Genomic DNA, 18,238 nt, shown 5'->3' with positions numbered 1-18,238 from the left:
GCAGTAGCGATTACAGTTAGCTTGGTGGAGGAGGGCACACAACCCGGCCTCTCAAGGTTACCCCGTGCCTACACGTCAGATTTAGTTACTTATATTTTCTGATTAAAAAACAATCATTTTCACAATTTTAAAAGGAACTAAGTTGCTGAGATAGATGTAACTGTATTACCTTGTACTCGAGGTTTATAAATGGTTTAAAGTTCTACATTTTAAAATGAAAATATGGCTTTTGTAGGAAAAATTCTCAACAAATATATTACACATTTTACTTACACGGTTTAATAACGCTATGGGTTTTTTAAATTAAAACTGTATGCTGATAAGTGATTGCTGATGCACTAAAAATAACTACATATACAGAAAAATCCAGGGACAAAATATGCAAAGATGCCCTGATTCCACAGTGTGTGTGTCTTACTTGGTGAGGACACTGCAGAAGAGTGGGACGTAGGGCCTGAGCTCCTCGGGGAGGGTGTGGAGGCTGGTGAACGCTCTGAAGTACACCACGCCGTTGGTGGGCTGAGCACAGTACTGCACAGGGGTCTTGCCGGCTGGAGAAGCAAAAGGCAGCTAACTTTTGAATTGTGAAATCACTGTTTAGTATTTTTAAAATGCTGGTGCCTTTCAAGAGTGTTTAAACTTTCTCTCAGCAAAGACTACTACCCGTTCACAGTAAACACTGAGACAGTCTTCAACACTAAAATAATACACGCCTTTGGAAGGGCTGGAACAGGAGCAGTGTTCTTCGGGCTCTGAGGCTGCCCTAGTGCTTGAGCTGGCCCAGGCCCGCCTCGCCCCACCTCCACAACCCCTTCGTGCAGCCCTGCACGCTGACACGGGACTGAGAGCTCCCGCCTGCGACACCTGAACCCACTCTCTCACCCATCTCAAATGCTGTCCGCCCCCCCAGGTCTGATGATCCGCTGGGCACCTGGCACCCCATGGCCTCCGGGGTCCCGACTCACTCAGGGGCACGTGCTGCGTGCTCCAGGCCTTCCAGCACCAGCATGGCACCGCAAACCAGCAGAGGGGGCGGGGCACTGACTCACAACCTGTCACTCACCCTCACTCATTCTCTTCATCCCTTCACTGATAAACCAAAGCTGGGGGCGACTAAAACACAAGTGGGATGCTACCCCCACCCTCCCGAGGCCTGGTCCAGAAAGAGAGATGTCACCCATGAGGGCACCCCCATGCGCCAGCCGTGGTGAACAGAGGAGCTGGGGGAAAGCAGGAGCGAGACGCCCTGGAGGAGTGCGGCAGGTGGTCGAGACCTACCCCCCGCAATGCCAGGGCACAGCTTGCCCAGGATGGACTCCGGCCCCGATGGGCTGATGCTGCCCCCCACCCCCAGAGCCGCGAAGCAGGCCGGGCCAGAAGGAGTCCGTCCCATGCAGCCCCGCCTGAGCCAGATCCCCCTGTGGTTGAGGAAGCAGCGCCCCCGCCAGGGAAGCACAGAGATCCCAGCACACGAAGTCCGTGGGCAACGCACGGGAAAACCCACCCACACGCCCCGTGAAGAGCAAGCCTATAAAGAGCACGATGAGCTGCCTCACGGAACACGTCCCCCCGTGGCGCCTTCTTCTGTGGACCGACCTGCCAGGGCCACCTCCAACTCCGTGAGCGGCACGCTGGGCTCGATGTCCGACACCTTCAGGGCCGGCAGACAGGAGGCGTCCTGAGGTTGGCTCTGCTGAGTCTGTAACTCTAAGCCTAGAGACAAGCAGGGGGAAGAGTGCTCAGCACGGCCACGGAAAGGTCTGGGAAGGTCCGCCGCCGCCGTGCTCCCATAGCTGCTCGCAGCGGCTCCCGCGGACAACCGGCCAGCCCGAGCGGCCAGCAGCGTGCTTTCAGCTCCCACTGCTGGTGCCCGGCAGACCCCTTCCCAAGCGCGGGAACCTGCCGCAGACACCGTGCTTTCCTGAACTCTCCTGTCCTCGCTGGACGCACAACTATTTTGCTTGGGGGGGTGCGGGGGGCGGGCTTTGCTCAAGCAGTTTCCCCTCCACCCCCACATTTTATACTGAAGCCTTGAAAGTTCAACCCACTGTTTCCAGGGTTTTCAACCCATTTCCTGCTGGACTGAAATTTAGTAACTTTTATACTTGTCTATTCTGATTTCATCTGCACTAATCTCAGCACCATGCTTGTGTCATCACATAAATTTCACGAACTCTGGAAACGCTCAAGCACAGCTTTTCTGGGCCTGAGCCCTCACCGATCTGGTAAGAGGGGAGAGACCCCTCCTTCCTGGAGTCACAGAACCGCCCAGCCCGTCCGGGAGGGAACCCCAAAGGCTCGGCACATGCACCCGGTGACAGCAGTGAAAGGTACGCGAGTGAAGACCCCCCAGTTTACAGAGTTCTGTCAAACAAAGAGATGGGAGCTTCATTTCCCATGGCAATCTAAGGAGCTAGGCTGAGCTGGCCTCCAAGTCCGCCTCCCTGAGGTCCCCGAGCACCTGTCCCTTTGGGGGACCTGCAGGGCAGCCCTGCACAGGCCAGGGACTGCTGCCTCAAAGGGCTCAGCCGCCCTCCCTCCGGCCCCTTGGGGGACCCCTCCGGGAGGCACTGAGGAGCGGGCTCCGTGAGTTACTGCAGACTTCCCAGGCCCTCCGTCACTTGTGTGTTTCCTCCATCAACTACTGGCGGACCCCTGCCCCTCGACACCTCTGGGGTCTGTATGTGGGAGCCTGCTTCCTGCCGCCCCCGTGTCCTGATCCGAGACTGGACCAGGCCCACCCGTCATCCTGAGCGGCACCCTTCCCCCAGACAGCTCCTCTCCAGAGCCCCAGGTCGGCAAAGCCATCCCCAGCAGCTTCTCCTCGGCCAGGCAACAAGCTCCCATGGCAGGCGCTACAGCCCTTCACGACAGCGCATGACCGCTTACACAGACATACCCCAAACTGGAGGATCGTTTCAAGGTCTTCATAAATTAATTTCCCATTCCCACTGTTTTCACTGGTGGTTAGCTAAAGATTAAACTCTGATTGCAGATTGCTCCCACGGAAGTCCACGACTGAGACTTACTGACCTGAAATACCCCTTAAATGCACTAGCAGGGCCTCCTACCTAATGGAACTCTGTGGTGATCTGTAAAATAAAAACACGTTTTTGTAACACAGGCCTCCATCCACTCACACGTGGGTGTGGACCAGAGTACACGGGCTTTCTTAGAACCAAGCCCACCTCCATGGCCAGGGCAAGAATCTGACAACTCAGGGAATGTACGATCTGTTGCTTAGGCCTGGAATTATGTTCCGTGCTATAAAGGGCTTTAATCAAAAACAAAATGGGTGGGACTACATCAAACTAAAAGCTTCTGCACAGCAAAGGGAACCATCAACAAAATGAAAGTCAATCTACAGAATTGGGAGAAAATACCAGCAGGCCACATCTGATAAGGGGCTAATATCCAAAGATATAAAAGAACTTATACAATTCAACAGCAAAAAAAAAAAGCCCAAATACTCTGATTAAAAATGGGCAGAGGACTTGAATAACTCATTTTCCTAGAGAAGACATATAGATAGCCAAGAAAAATATGAAAAAGTACTCGGAATCTCTCATCCATAGGGAAATGCAAATCAAAACCATGATGAGATATCACCTCACACCCATCAGAATGGCTTAAGTCAAAAAGACAAGAAATAAGTGTTGGTGAGGATGTGGAGAAAGGGGAACCCTCTTGCACTCTGGTGGGAATTCCAACTGGTGTAGCTACTCTGGAGAACAGTATGGAGGTTTCTCAAAAAAACAAACAAACAAACAAAAAACCAAACATAGAACTACTATATGATCCAGCAATTCTGCTCTGGGCGTTTATCCAAAGAAAACAAAAACTCTATCTTGAAAAGGTATCTGTACCTCCATTGTACAGTGTTGCTCACTGTGGGAACAAACTAAGTGTCCACCGATGGATAAAGATGTATATATACAATGGATTATTATTCAGCCATAGAAAAGGAAGGAAATCTTGCCATTTATGGCAACATAGCATTATGCTAAGTGAAATGAGTCAGACGGAGAAAGACAAATACTGTACGATCTCACTCATATGTGGTACCTGAAAAACCAAACACCAAGCTCACGGACATGGACAACAGATTGGTGGGTGCCAGAGGCTGGTGGTTGGGGTGGGAGGAATGGGTGGAGAGTGTCAAAAGGTACAAACTTACATAAGTCATGGGATGCAATGCACAGCATTGGTGACTCTGGGTAATAGTGCCGTGTTGCATATTTGAAAGTTGCTAAGAGAGTAGATCTCATGACTTCCCAGCACAAGAAAAATAAATTGCGACTGGTGACAGATGTCAATGAAGTGCGTTGTGATCACTGCACTGTGCATGGTACTACACACCTGAACATGTAAGGTACCACTGATACCTCTAATTGCTTGCTTACTTAAATCCACTTGGTATACTGGGCTCCAATAGAGCACACATCAGATACTACAGTTGATCTTGGCCAAAAGGCCAAGAAGCAATCAACATCTCAATTTAGAAAAGGAAGATGGGACTTGTCCACTGGCACTCCCGCAACAGAAGTGATTATTATGCAATTACGTTACTCACGATTAGCTATTAAATGTATGAAGAGCTTAGAATAGCTGTATGCAAAACAGGAACTCTGAGATAGAGAGTAAGAGGTTACACGCTGAAATTAACTCTGCCTTGACGAGATTAAATCATCTGAAATTTAGCATTACTTACTTCCTATCTAAAGCCAACTCTACCACCTGACAAACCTGATAAATCCCTCAAGTAATCCCAGCCAACTACCACTTTGGTGGGGTAGGTGGTGTCTGTGTGTCCTGTATACCTACTTTGGTAGATTTTAATATATCATTTACATATGACAAAATCCACAGTTCTAAAGATATAATTCAATAAGTTCTAACAAATACAAAAAGTAATGTAATCATCACATCACGATAGAGGACATTTCCATCCCCCAGAAAGTTCCTTCCTGGCTCCCTGCAGGTGACCCCCTGAGCTCACTTGCCTTCTGTTAGTAGAGTTTTATCATTTCTACAGTTTCATATAAATGGACTCACTGAGTAGGTATTTTTTGTGCCTGCTAATTTCACTTAGCACGATGCTTTTGAGATTCATCAATATTGAGTGTATCAGCATTTTGCCCCTCTTTATGGCTGAGTAGTATTTCATGGCATGGATATACCATGTTGATGGAAATGTGGGTTCTTTCAAGTTTGTGTGGACATACACTTTCATTTCTCTTGGGCAAATACTCTGGAGCAGACCACTGGGCCTAACAGTCCGTGTGTTTAGACATTAAGGAATTATGTAACTGACTCGGTTTTCACCCACGCCTGCACCACCCAGACCTGAGCAGGGCCTCATGACCAGCATGAGGCCTTTGTCCTTCACTGAGACCTGCCTCTTCTGAACTCAAAATCATACTGTATGCAGTGCTCACTTGGCAATTCACTATGGATCACAACATAACATATATTTTAGTGGCGTATTAGAGCCCCTGGTAAATAGCAAGTACTTATAAAATTTGTAATTGAATAAACCTTATGCAGCTACAGTAATCCCCCCCTTATCTGTGGGGAGCATGTTCCCAACACCCCAGTGAATGCCTGAAACTACATGGATAGTACCAAACCCTATACATACTTACCTATAATCGAGTTCAAATTAAAAATTTGGGAGTTCAACTTAAAAATTTGGCACAGCAAGAGTAACAGCTAATGATAACACAGAAACTGACAACAATAAATTGTCATAAAGTTACGTGAACATGGTCTCTGTGTCGCTTTCAAAATCTCTTGTTGTGGGCGCCTGGGTGGCTCGGTCAGGTAGGCGTCTGCCTTCGGCTAAGGTCATGATCTCAGGGTCCTGGGATTGAGCCCCACATTGGGCTCCCTGCTCTGCGGGGAGTCTGCTTCTCCCTCTGCCCCTCCCCCAGCTCGTGCACGCTCTCTTTCTCTCTCTCTCTGATAAATAGAATCTTTCAAAAAGTCTCTTGTTGTGACGAATGGAGGTGACATAATGCCTCCGTGGGGAGGTGAAGTGAGGTGGGGATGCAGGCACTGCGGCGCAGGAGGCACCACTGACCTGATGACAGAGCAGAAGGAGTGCCATCTGCCTGCAGACCGCGGGTGACCACGGGTAACTGAAACTGAGGACCGAGAAGGTGCGGATTGGGGGGGGGACTAGTGTGCCTCTTTCCTACGACTCTTGCCTTTCCTGCTAAACTACAGGATCGGTCTCCTTAGAATGAGGGCATGGGGATAAAGCCATCACATCCAACGTTGACCTTCGTTGTTGCCCAATAAATATTTGTTAGTTGAAATGATACTTGCCTCCAACTATCCACTCATTTTACAAAGTTCACTGGGTTCGGGTGAAGGCTAGGGAGTTAGGACAAAATTAAACATCTGACCTTTTTCATAGATCTGCTGCTTGTCTTTCGGGGAAAGAGAGTCGACTTTTTGCTTTAGTTTTTCTGTCTCCATCCATGCTTGCTTCTCGGGATACTTGTCATCGGGTGTCATTGACAAAGTCAGCTTGTGCGGATTATTCTGCAGGTACAGCAACAAAGGTCAAGCTGAAGCAAGATCTCACTGGAGCCCAGCACGCTGACAAGCCTCCAGTACCACACTCTGGGGCAGGAGGAGCCTGCACGTTTTGAATAGCGATAACAGAGCATCCCTCAAAGGTGGTCCTGTAGAAAGCCCCTGAGGCACAGGACACCCCGGCCACCACAAAGTAACTGTCATTCACACATGCTGGGGTTCTCACTATTAGGATGCTTACTGTTACAGGTACTAAGCCTAAACCCGAAACGTACCAATATTCAACATTTTCTTTATACCTTACTTGTACATGTTTTACATTATAAATCTTTGACTTTAGTCTAAGTCAAAAATAACAGAATAAAATAATATAATCTTTATCTAATCATCTTTAGAGTATTAACTTCTCAAAGATTAGAACTAAATTCTTCACTCAGCATTTCATAAATTATGAGGACAAATTAAATGTCCCCCTAATGTAAAAACGTTAGATTTAATGTGCTTGTCTCATTCATTTCAACATGTGTACGAGTGTGCGTGCACACACACATGCTCTGCTCATCTATTTGTACTACTACAGGGAGGAAAGAGAACCAGACTACAGTATAAACTTTATATTAAGTACCTTGGAGTAACAGAGACGGCAGGTCAAGTGCCAAACCTATGCCCCGTGTCCATAATGGCATAAAGCACAACAGAGCTGCTCTTCATAGACACTACAGTCCAACCCCTGTGGTAAAGCCTTGTAAGTTCTACCACATTCATGACAGTCTACCAGGGCATACACACCAAGTACAAATGCCCTAAAGCAAATGTAAACAAATGAGCAAATGTCAAAAGAATCCATCATAAAAACAACCAAAATATCCACACACTCAGGTGATTGTTCTTGTATTCTCAACAAACAAAAGTCAAGGTACCAGATGGCTTCTCAGGTGAATTCTACCAAACATTTAAAGAGTTAACAACTAAGTTCCTCAAACTACTCCAAAAAAAAACCAGAAAGGAAGGAAAGCTTCCAAATACATTCTATGAGGTCAGCATTACCCTGATACCAAAACTGAAGACACTACAAAAAAGAAAACGAAAGGCCATATCCCTGATAAAAATCTCCAACAAATTATCATCAGCAAACCACATTCAGCAATAACATTAACACGATCATTTGCCAACAGATGCAGAAAAAGCATTTGACAAAAATTCAACATCTGTTCATGATAAAAACTGTCAACAAAGTGGGATTAGAGGGAACATATCTGAACATACAAAGGCCACATATGGCAAACCAATAGCTGGCATCATATTCAATGGTGAAAACCTGAGAGCTTTTGCTCTAAGATCAAGAATGAGATAGGAATGTCCGATCTCACCACTTTTATTCAACACAGTACTGGAAGTCCTAGCTGCAGCCACCAGACAAATAAAAAGGCATCTAAATTGATAAGGAAGAAGTAAAACTTCACTATTTGTAGATGACATGATACTAAACATAGAGAACCCTAGGCTCCACTAAAACAACTACTAGAATAAATGAATTCAGTAAAATTAATACACAGAAATTGGCTGTATTTCTACACATCAATAAAAAAGTAGCAGAAAGAAAAATTAAGGAAACAGTTTCATATACAATTGCACCAAAAAGAATAAAATACCCAGGAATAAACTTAACCAAAAAGGCAAAAGACCTGTGCTCTGAAAACTATGAAACACTGATGAAGGAAATTGAAGATGACATACATGGAAGGATCTACCGCGTTCACGGGCTGGAAGAATTCATATTGTTAAAAGCCTATACTACAAAGCAATCCACAGATTCAATGCGATCCCTATCAAAATACCAACAGCATTTTTCTCAGAACAAGAACAAATCATCCTAAGATTTGTAAGGAATCATAAAACACCTAGAATGCCCAAAGCAATCTTGAAAAGGAAGAACAAAGCTGGACGTATCATAATCCCAGATCTCAAGCTGTACTACAAAGCCGTAGTCATCAGAACAGTATGGTACTGACACAAAAACAGACACGTAGGTCGGCTGGAAAGACGGCGGTGGAGGGACCCTCAGCTCAACGCATCCCACAGATACAACTAGAAACACTCCCATCAACGTAAATAACCCAGAGAAGAACTTGAAGACTGGCAGAACAAACTCCTCTCCAAGTAGAGAAGAGGTCACATCAGAGAAGGTAAGAAGGGCAAAGACGCAGTTTGGGAGAGAAACAAACCATGGCTGTCCATGGCAGGGAGGGAGCAGGTGATGCAGAGAAGGGTGAAAAACAGACTTTCACACTGGGAAGCCCACCAATGGGGAAAATGAATCCCCATAACATCTGCCTGTAAAAACAAGAGGGGCTGAACATTGAGTTCTTACACCCAGTGGGACACAGAGTCTGGAATCTAAAACATCAGCATCAGAGGGTGTTAGGAAGTGGAATCCCGCCCTTAAAGAGACAGCACTTCAAACAGCTGTGCAGATCTAGCATGGAACCAGCAGTAGGAGAACCGCCAGGGGCAGACAGGAGGGACAGTGATTTGCTCATCTCAGAGCGTGGCCCAGAGAGACAGGGATCAAGGAGAGTTCCCTGCAGGAACAAGGGAGCTGGTTGGCACCACTTTCCTCTCCCACCCCCCACATAAACAATGGCCATCTGTGGGAACGAGGACCACACTGACACGCCTTACTTAACTGACACCAAGCCTCACCTCCACCATGCTTTGGTGGATCTGTCCTTCCCAGCAGCACTCATCTCAGTCCTGGCGCTGCGGGCTCCCTCCCCCAGAAGACTGGCACAAACCCTGCCAACACCACATCTCTGACGCATGTGTTTTGAGGGAACTCAGTTCTAGTGGCAGTGGGGGCAGGGCTTCACTTCACAAGCAAACCACTGGACACCTAGTTAAAACGCGCCCCAACCCTGCTGGGAAACAAACACTGCCCACAACAGGCAAAGAGAGCCTCGAGAGAAAACTGGACTCAAGGAAAAAAGAGGCCAGGACTCAACAGCAAGGCACATGCAACACACATAGGAGAACATTCCCTGAAGCTCCAGGCCCTGGGGAACAGGGGACACTGCACTGCAGGGCACGCCAGGACCTCTTCTTCATAAGGACACTACGGTTAAGAGCAAGAGAAATAGCTGACTTTCTTAACACAAAGAAACACACAGAGAGTTGACAAAATGAGGAGATGGAGGAATATTTCCCAAATGAAAGGACCAAACCACACCAAGAGACCTAAAGTGAAAAGATTTAAGCAATATGCCTGACAGAATTTAAAGTAATGATCATAAAAATACTCACTGGACTAAAGAAAAGAGTGGATGACCTCAGTGAGACCCTTCACAGAGAGAGAAAAAAGAACCAATCAGAGATGAAGAACACAATAAATAAAATAAAAAATACAACTGATGGAATAAATAGGCTAGATGAAGCAGAGAAATGAATCAGTGACCTGGAAGACAGAGAAATGGAAAGTAACCAAGCTAAACACATGAGAGGGAAAAAATTACGCAAATTGAGAATAGTCTTAGCGAACTCTGATTCCCATCAAGCAGAATAACATTTGCATTACAGGGATCCTAAAAGGAGAGACAGAAAAGGGGAGAGAATATTTATTTGAAGAACTGATAGCTGAAAACTTTCCTAATCTGGTGGGGGGGGGGAACAGATGACAGATCCAGGAGGCACAGAGATCACCCCAAAAGTTCAACCCAAGGAGGTCCACACCAAGACAAACAGTAATTAAAATGTCAATACTGATAAAGAAAAAAATCTCAAAGCAGCAAGAAAGAAGAAGACGTTACATACAAGGGACCCCTTAAGGCTACGGGTGAATTTTTTAGCAGGAACAGGCCCAAAGGAAGTGGTATGACATATTCAAAGTGCTGAAAGGGAAAAACGTGCAGCCAAGAATACACTATCCAGCAAAGCTATCATTCAGAATAGGAGACCTAAAGAGTTTCTGAAACAAACAAAAACTGTAAGAGTTCAGGACCACTAAACTAGCCCTACAAGAAATAGTAAAGGGGACCCTGAGTGGAAAGGAAAGACCATAAGTGAGATCATGAAAAGTAAAAAACACAAAAGCAGTAAAAATAAGTATTTCTGCAAAAATCAGTCAAGGGATTCATAAAAGGATGTAAAATACAACACCACATACTTAGGGAGAGAGAGGTAAAGAATGTGTTCAAATTTAAGTGGCCAGCAACTTAATATAGACTGCTATATGCGGATGTTATATACAAACCTAATGGTAACCACAAATCAAAAACCAGGAATAGATATGCAAAAAATAAAGAGAAAGGAATTCAAGTATATCACTAAAGAAAGCCAACAAATTATGAAAGCAAGAAGAAAGGATCAGAGAAAATCTAAACAAACAACCACTAAACAAGAAACAAAATGGCAGTAAGTACATACCTATCAATAATTAATTTGAATATAAATGGACTAAACGCTCCAATCAAAAGACATGGGGTGATGGAATGGATAAAGAAACAAGACCCACCTATATGCTGCCTACAAGAGACTCCTTTCAGACTTAAAGACACCTGCAAATTGAAAGTGAAGGGATGGAAAAACATTTATCATTTAAATGGAGTGAAAATAAAGCCAGGGTAAGCAATACTTACATTACTTAAAACAGATTTTAAAACAAAGACTGTAACAAGCGGCAAAGAAGGGCACTATATCATAATAAAGGGTACAATCCAACAAGAAGTCATAACGTTGTAAATATTTATGCATCCAAATCCATACATAATACAGTTAATAATATAAAGGAACTGGGATGCCTGGGTAGTTCAGTTGGTTAAGCATCTGCCTTCAGCTCAGGTCATGATCCCAGGGTCCTGGGATCTAGTCCCACATCGGGCTCCCTGCTCAGTGGGGAGCCTGCTTCTCCCTCTGCCTCTGTTGCTCCCCCTGCTTGTGCTCTCTCTCTCGCTTTCTCAATCTGACAAATAAATAAATTAAAAAAAATAATATAAAGGAACTGATAGTAATACAGATCACATATTAGGGCATAAAACAAGTGTCAACAAGCTAAAAAAAAAAAAAAAATCATACACCACAATCAAGTGGGATTTACTCCAGGAATCCAAGGGTGGCTTAGTATTTGCAAAGCAATCAACATGATACATCACATCAGTAACAGAAAGGATAAAAATCATATGATCAATTCAAGAGATGCAGAAAAAGCATCTGACATGTATCTTTTCTGATCATAATACTATGAAACTAGAACTCAATCACAAGAAAAAAATCCAGAAAGAGTACAAACACACGGAGGTTAGGTAACATGCAACTCCACAATAAATAGGTCAACCAGGAAACAGAGGAATAAAAAAATGCATGGAAACAAATGAAAATGAAAACACAATAGTTCAAAATCATTGGGAGGCAGCAAAAGCAATTCTAAGAGGGAAGTTTCTAGCAATACAGGCCTATCTCAAGTAAGAAAATTCTCAAATAAACACCCAACCTTACACCTAAAGGAGCCAGAAAAAGAACAAAACCCAAATTCAGCAGAAGGAAGGAAATAATGAAGATTAGACCAGAAATAAATGAAATAAATAAACAGAAACGTAAAAAGATCAATGAAACCAGGAGCTAGTTCTTTGAAAAGATCAGCAAAATTGATAAACCTCTTGCCAGGCTCATCAAAAAAAAGAAAGAGTACCCAAATAAACAAAATCACTAATGAGAGAGAAGTAACACCACCACCACAGAAATACAATTGTCACAGAATACCTACATGCCAACATATTCAACAACTTAGAAGAAATGGATGCATTCCTAGAAGCATATAACCTCCCAAAAGTTAAAAGAGAAAGAATTAGAAAATTTTAACAGACCAATTACTAGCAATGAAATGGAAGCAGTAATCAACAATCTCCCAACAAGCAAAAGTCCAGGACCAGATGGCTTCACAGGCCAATTCTACCAAACATTTAAGGAACAGTAAGTACCTGTTCTTCTCAAACTATTTCAACACATAGACGAGGAACGAAAACTTCCAAAGTCATTTCATAAAGCCAGTATCACCCTGATACCAAAACCTTATAAAGACACCACAACGAAAGAGAACTACAGGCCAATATCTGATGAATTTAGATGCACAAATTCTCAACAAATTATTAGCAAACCAAATCCAACAACACATTAAAAACATCATACAACACAAGCAAGTGGAATTTATTCCAAGATGCAAGGGTTGGTTCAACATTTGCAAAACTATCAACATGATATGTCACGTCAGTAAAAAAAAAAAAAAAGAGAGAAACACCACACGATCATTTCAGTAGATGTAAAAAAAAAAAAAAAAAAAGCACTTCACAAAGCACAACATCCATTCATGATAAAACCCTCTGCAAAGGAGATTTGGAGGGAACATACCTCAACATAATAAAGGCTTTATATGAAAAACCTACAGCCAACATCATACTCAATGGTGAAAAATTGAGAGTTTTTCCCCTAAGGTCAGAAGCAAGACAAAGAGGTCTGCTCTCACTACTTTTATTCAACATAGTACTGGAACTCCTAGCCATGGCAATTAGACAACAAAAAGAAATAAAAGGCATCCAAATTGGTAAGGAGGAAGTAAAATTCTATTTGCAGATGACATGATACCATGTACAGAGAAGCCTAAAGACTACCCAAAAAAACTGTAGAACTGTTAAGTTAATTCAGCATAGTTGCAGGATACAAAATCAATGTACAGAAATCTACTGCATTCCTTTACACTTATAATGAAGCCACAGAAACAGAAATTAAGAAAACTATCCCACTTACAAATGCACCAAAAACAGTAAAATACCTAGAAATAAACTTAAGAGGTGAAAGACCTATAGTCTGAAAACTATAAACACGGATAAAAAAAATTCAAGATGATGCAAGAAATGGAAAGACATTCCATGGTCATGGATTGGAAGATTAATATTGCTAAAATGTCAATACTAACGAAAACAATCTGTTTATTTAATACAATCCCTGTCAAAATACCAAAAGCATTTTTCAGAGAAGTAGAATGAACAATACAAAAATTTGTATGGAACCAGAAAAGACCCTGAATAGCCAAAGCAATCTTGAAAAACAAAACAGGAGGCATCATAACTCCAGACTTCAAGCTATATTACAAAGCTGTAATAATTAAAACAGTATGGTACTGGCATAATAACCATGAACAGACATTTCTCCAAAGACATACACATGGCCAACAGACACATGAAAAGATGCTCAACATCACTCATCATCAGGGAAAAACAAATCAAAACCACTAGATACCACCTCACACCTGTCAGAATGGCTAAAATTTACAACACAAGTAACAAGTGTTGGCAAGGATGTGGAGAAAGGGGAACTTTCTTATGCTGTTGGTGGGAATGCAAACTGGTGCAGCCACTCTGGAAAACAGTATGGAGGTTCCTCAAAAATTAAAATGGGGTGCCTGGGTGGCTCAGTCAGTTAAGCTTCTGCCCTGAACTCAGGTCATGATCTCAGAGTCCTGGGATCAAGCCCCATATTGGGCTCCCACTCAGTGGGGAGTCTGCTGCTCCCTCTCCTGCCCTTCCCCCTGCTTGTGCTCTCTCAATGAAATAAATAAAATCTTTAAAAAAAAAAAAAATGGAACAACCTTATTTACGATCCAGTAATTGGGTTGTGGTCTCAGGGTCGTGGGATCGAGCCCCACGTTGGGCTCCATGCTCAGCAGTTAGTCTGCTTGGGGTTCTCTCTCACTCTCCTTCTGCCTCTCCCTCCTGCTCTCTCTAAAATAAATAAAAATTCTTGGGTGCCTGGGTGGCTCAGTTGGTTAAGCAACTACCAGCTCAGGTCATGATCCTGGAGTCCCGGGATCGAGTCCCGCATCAGGCTCCCTGCTCAGCAGGGGGTCTGCTTCTCCCTCTGAGCCTTCCCCTCTCATGCTCTCTGTCTCTCATTCTCTCTCTCACAAATAAAAAAAAAAAAAGAGTTCATTAAAAAAAATAAAATAAAATAAAATAAAAAATCTTTAAAATATTACATGAACTCAGTTGATAAAGCAGTGGCAGGGTTTGAGAGGACTGACTCCAATTTTGAAAGAAGTTCTACTGTGGGCAAAATGCTATCAAACAGCACCACCTGCTACAGAGAAATCGTTCGTGAAAGGAAGAGTTAGTCGCTGTGGCAAACTTTATCGGTGTTTTATTTTAAGGAATTGCCACAGCCATGCCCAGCTTCAGCAGCCACCACCCTCATCAGTCAGCAGCCATCAACATCAAGGGAAGACCCGCCACCATCAAAGATTATGACTCACTGAAAGCTCAGTGTTTGGCATTTTTAGCAGTATTTTTTAACTAAGATGTGTATGTTGCTTTTTTTAGACATAATGCTATTGCATGCTTAACAGACTCCAATGTAGTGTAAACACAACTTTCCTCTGCAAAGGGAAACCAAAACATTCATTTGACTTGCTTTATTGTGATATTCGCTTTATGACTGTGCTCAGGAACCATACATGTGCTGTCTCCAAGGAATGCCCGTAGAAGGAAAGCTGGAAAACCAACAAATACATGCAAGTGACACAACACACTGTTAAACAACCAGTAGGTTAAAGAGTAAGTAATAGGGGATCTTAGAAAATACCGGGAGACAAATGAGGCTATGAACAGAACATACTGAAAACTGCAGGACCCCACAAAACCAGCGTGAAGAGTGACACATACACAGTTAACTCATACATTAAAAACAAAGACCCATGAGTAACCTATCTTCACACCCTCACTAAAGAGAAAAGTGAGATCAAGCCAAAGCTAGCAGAACAAAGAAAACCATAAAAATTAGATCACAGATCAGACTTTTTCAAACAGATCAACAAAAGCGCCAAACCTTCAGATACACCAAAAAAAAAGGGAGACTCGACTAAACTCCGACGTGGAAAAAGGCACAATAGCACGGAAAGTACAGAAATAAGCACAAGGGAATACTCGGAAGAACTGTACGGCAACCTGGACAACCTAGATGAACAAACTCCTAAAACCACACCACCTTCCAAGACTGAAGGGTGAAGAAATAGAAAACTCTGAAGAGATCAGGAACTCATGAAGACACTGAATCAGTAATTAAGACAAAAAAAAAAAAAAAGGCAAAACACTCCCAATGAAGAAATCCCAGGAATGTATTTTTTCATGGGTGAATTCCACTAATCTTTTAATGACAAGTGAACAATTCTTATCAAAACCTTCCAAAAAATTGAGTGGATAGTATAATCTCTCAACAAAACAAAACAAAAGTGCCTACAAATGTTTTTGTTAATTAATACACATGCATAATATCTTCATATATAAAAGACAAACTCACGTATTCATATAAAAAGCCAGATTTCATCAGAATGAACTAAATTTGTTAATATGAGCACTAATTAACAATTAAGAAATTACGTTACTTATTCATAACATAAATTCTCCAATTTCCTTACTTTAAAATACTGTTTTACTTTTTCTTGCAAAAACTGTGGATTTTCCTTGAGGCACTGTCTGAATCGAGCCACCTGACTCCCCAGCTTCAGGAGCTCTACAGGGTCCCCATCATGATTCCAGCAGGAGGCGATGTACTGCAACCAAGAACGTAACATCCACATGCACATTACACTACGAACTCTACATCAAACATAACATTTTATTAAGATCTCAGTTTCTGTATTTAAAAATACCACAATGATTGTAAGAAAAATTAAGTCATTTTTTGGTTAGGAAAATTTTAAATCTGTTTTTTCTCTAATAAAGTGAAGGACAAGTTCTAACATTTTCAGGAGGGATGCCTAGGTGGCTCAGTCAGTTGAGTGTCCGACTGTCGGTTTTGACTCAGGTCATGATCTCAGGGTTGTGAGATCGAGTCCTATGTTGCGTTCTGCACTGGGTGTGGAGTCTGCTTAGAATTCTCTCTCCCTCTAACTGTCCATCCTTCCCATGTATGCACTTTCTCGCTCTCTAAAACAAATGACTTAAAAAAAAAGGTATCAGAAAGCCAATAACGCCTGTAAAAAGACACAATGTATTATAAAACTAAATTAAATTTGTATCATATCCAAAACGGCACAACTTTCACGGTTCAAATGAATGGTGCTATGAATATTCACCTGTTTCCAGCACTGTCAAGTACCCACTGATCACAACAGTAAAAACAAAGTACAAACAGAAGAAGATAGAGGAGAAATTACATACGGACGTCAGGGTGAGTCCAAAGCTGACAGACTGATGCTTCATTTGTATTTCAATTTTATGAAGGAGAGCCTCAATTCGGTCCTCTTCAAATCCCTTCCTAAAGAAACAGAAAAAAGATGTTAAAAAGACAATCAATACCCATGTGAAAAGGCAGCAGAAAGTCTTTAAACTATTCTAAGTGAACCACTGTGTATTTTATGAGGTAAAGAGACAGCCAAAAAGAGACAGGAGGAGGTAGGCTCCCTCCTTGGACAGTGTGAGAAGAGTGTGAGGACGGTGTGAGGATGGTGTGAGGACAGTGTGAGGACACTGTGAGGACGGTGTGAGGATGGTGTGAGGATGGTGTGTGGACACTGAGGACAGTATGAAGAGAGTGTGAGGACACTGAGGACGGTGTGAGGACAGAGGATGGTGTGTGGACACCGTGAGGACAGTGTGAGGAAAGTGTGAGGACACTGAGGACGGTGTGAGGATGGTGTGAAGACGGTGTGAGACGGTGTGAGAAGAGTGTGAGGACGGTGTGAGGAAGGTATGAGGAAGGTGTGAGGAGGGTGTGAGGAGGGTGTGAGGAGGGTGTGAGGAGGGTGTGAGGATACTGTGAGGACAGTGTAAGGACACTGTGAGGACGGTTATGAGGAGAGTGTGAGGACACTGTGAGGACGGTGTGAAGACACTGTGAGGACGATGTGAGGAGAGTGTGAGGACACTGTGAGGACGGTGTGAGGAAGGTGTGAGGATGGTGTGAGGACGGTGTGAGGAAGATATGAAGAAGGTGTGAAGATGGTGTGAGGACGGTGTGAGGAGAGTGAGGAATGTGAAGACGGTGTGAGGACACTGTGAGGATGGTGTGTGGACACTGAGGACAGTATGAAGAGAGTGTGAGGACACTGAGGACGGTGTGAGGACACTGAGGATGGTGTGTGGACACCGTGAGGACAGTGTGAGGAAAGTGTGAGGACACTGAGGACGGTGTGAGGATGGTGTGAAGACGGTGTGAGACGGTGTGAGAAGAGTGTGAGGACGGTGTGAGGAAGGTGTGAGGAAGGTGTGAGGAGGGTGTGAGGAGGGTGTGAGGAGGGTGTGAGGATACTGTGAGGACAGTGTAAGGACACTGTGAGGACGGTTATGAGGAGAGTGTGAGGACACTGTGAGGACGGTGTGAAGACACTGTGAGGACGATGTGAGGAGAGTGTGAGGACACTGTGAGGACAGTGTGAGGATCGTGTGAGGATCGTGTGAGGACGGTGTGAGGAGAGTGTGAGGATGGTGTCGGGACTGCAGAGTGCAAGCCACACGCACTCGATGACTTCCTCGATTGTCCTGTCAATGATGTCCCGAACGGCATGGGTGTCCTGCTCCGCGATCCCCTGCAGGCCCACACTGAAGTAGGCCTCCCGTGTGTAGCCGTTGTATCTACAATACACAAGTGGGTCACACGGCAGAATTCCGACAACTTAAGAGATCCAATACTCTGGAGAACAGAACTATGGACACTC

General features: G+C 43.8%; 1 protein-coding gene and 1 pseudogene across 10 annotated transcripts in view; both read right to left on the bottom strand.

Moving 5' to 3' along the window:
- The window catches only part of PITRM1 (pitrilysin metallopeptidase 1), a 44,096-nt gene that overhangs the window by 8,000 nt on the left and 17,858 nt on the right, over window positions 1-18,238 (bottom strand). For 9 of the 10 annotated variants that reach the window (XM_045874493.2, XM_045874494.2, XM_045874495.2 and 6 more), the window contains exons 11-16: window positions 18,042-18,155; window positions 16,743-16,839; window positions 15,998-16,132; window positions 6,411-6,549; window positions 1,597-1,713; window positions 419-551 (exon numbers count right to left, since the gene is read on the bottom strand). In XM_045874493.2, the coding sequence (XP_045730449.1) occupies window positions 419-551; window positions 1,597-1,713; window positions 6,411-6,549; window positions 15,998-16,132; window positions 16,743-16,839; window positions 18,042-18,155 (735 nt within the window). The remainder of the gene's footprint in view (window positions 1-418; window positions 552-1,596; window positions 1,714-6,410; window positions 6,550-15,997; window positions 16,133-16,742; window positions 16,840-18,041; window positions 18,156-18,238) is intronic. The other variant, XM_064592146.1, reaches the window with a different exon arrangement.
- LOC123845191 (U2 spliceosomal RNA) lies at window positions 4,318-4,486 on the bottom strand (annotated as a pseudogene).

Source organism: Mirounga angustirostris, unplaced genomic scaffold (assembly GCF_029215605.1).
Source record: "Mirounga angustirostris isolate CCGP_5_RB_7025 unplaced genomic scaffold, mMirAng1.0.hap1 SCAF_5, whole genome shotgun sequence".
Classification (NCBI taxonomy): Eukaryota; Metazoa; Chordata; class Mammalia; order Carnivora; family Phocidae; genus Mirounga; species Mirounga angustirostris.
Note: the sequence above shows the minus strand (reverse complement) of the source record. Positions and strands in the feature narration are given on the sequence as shown.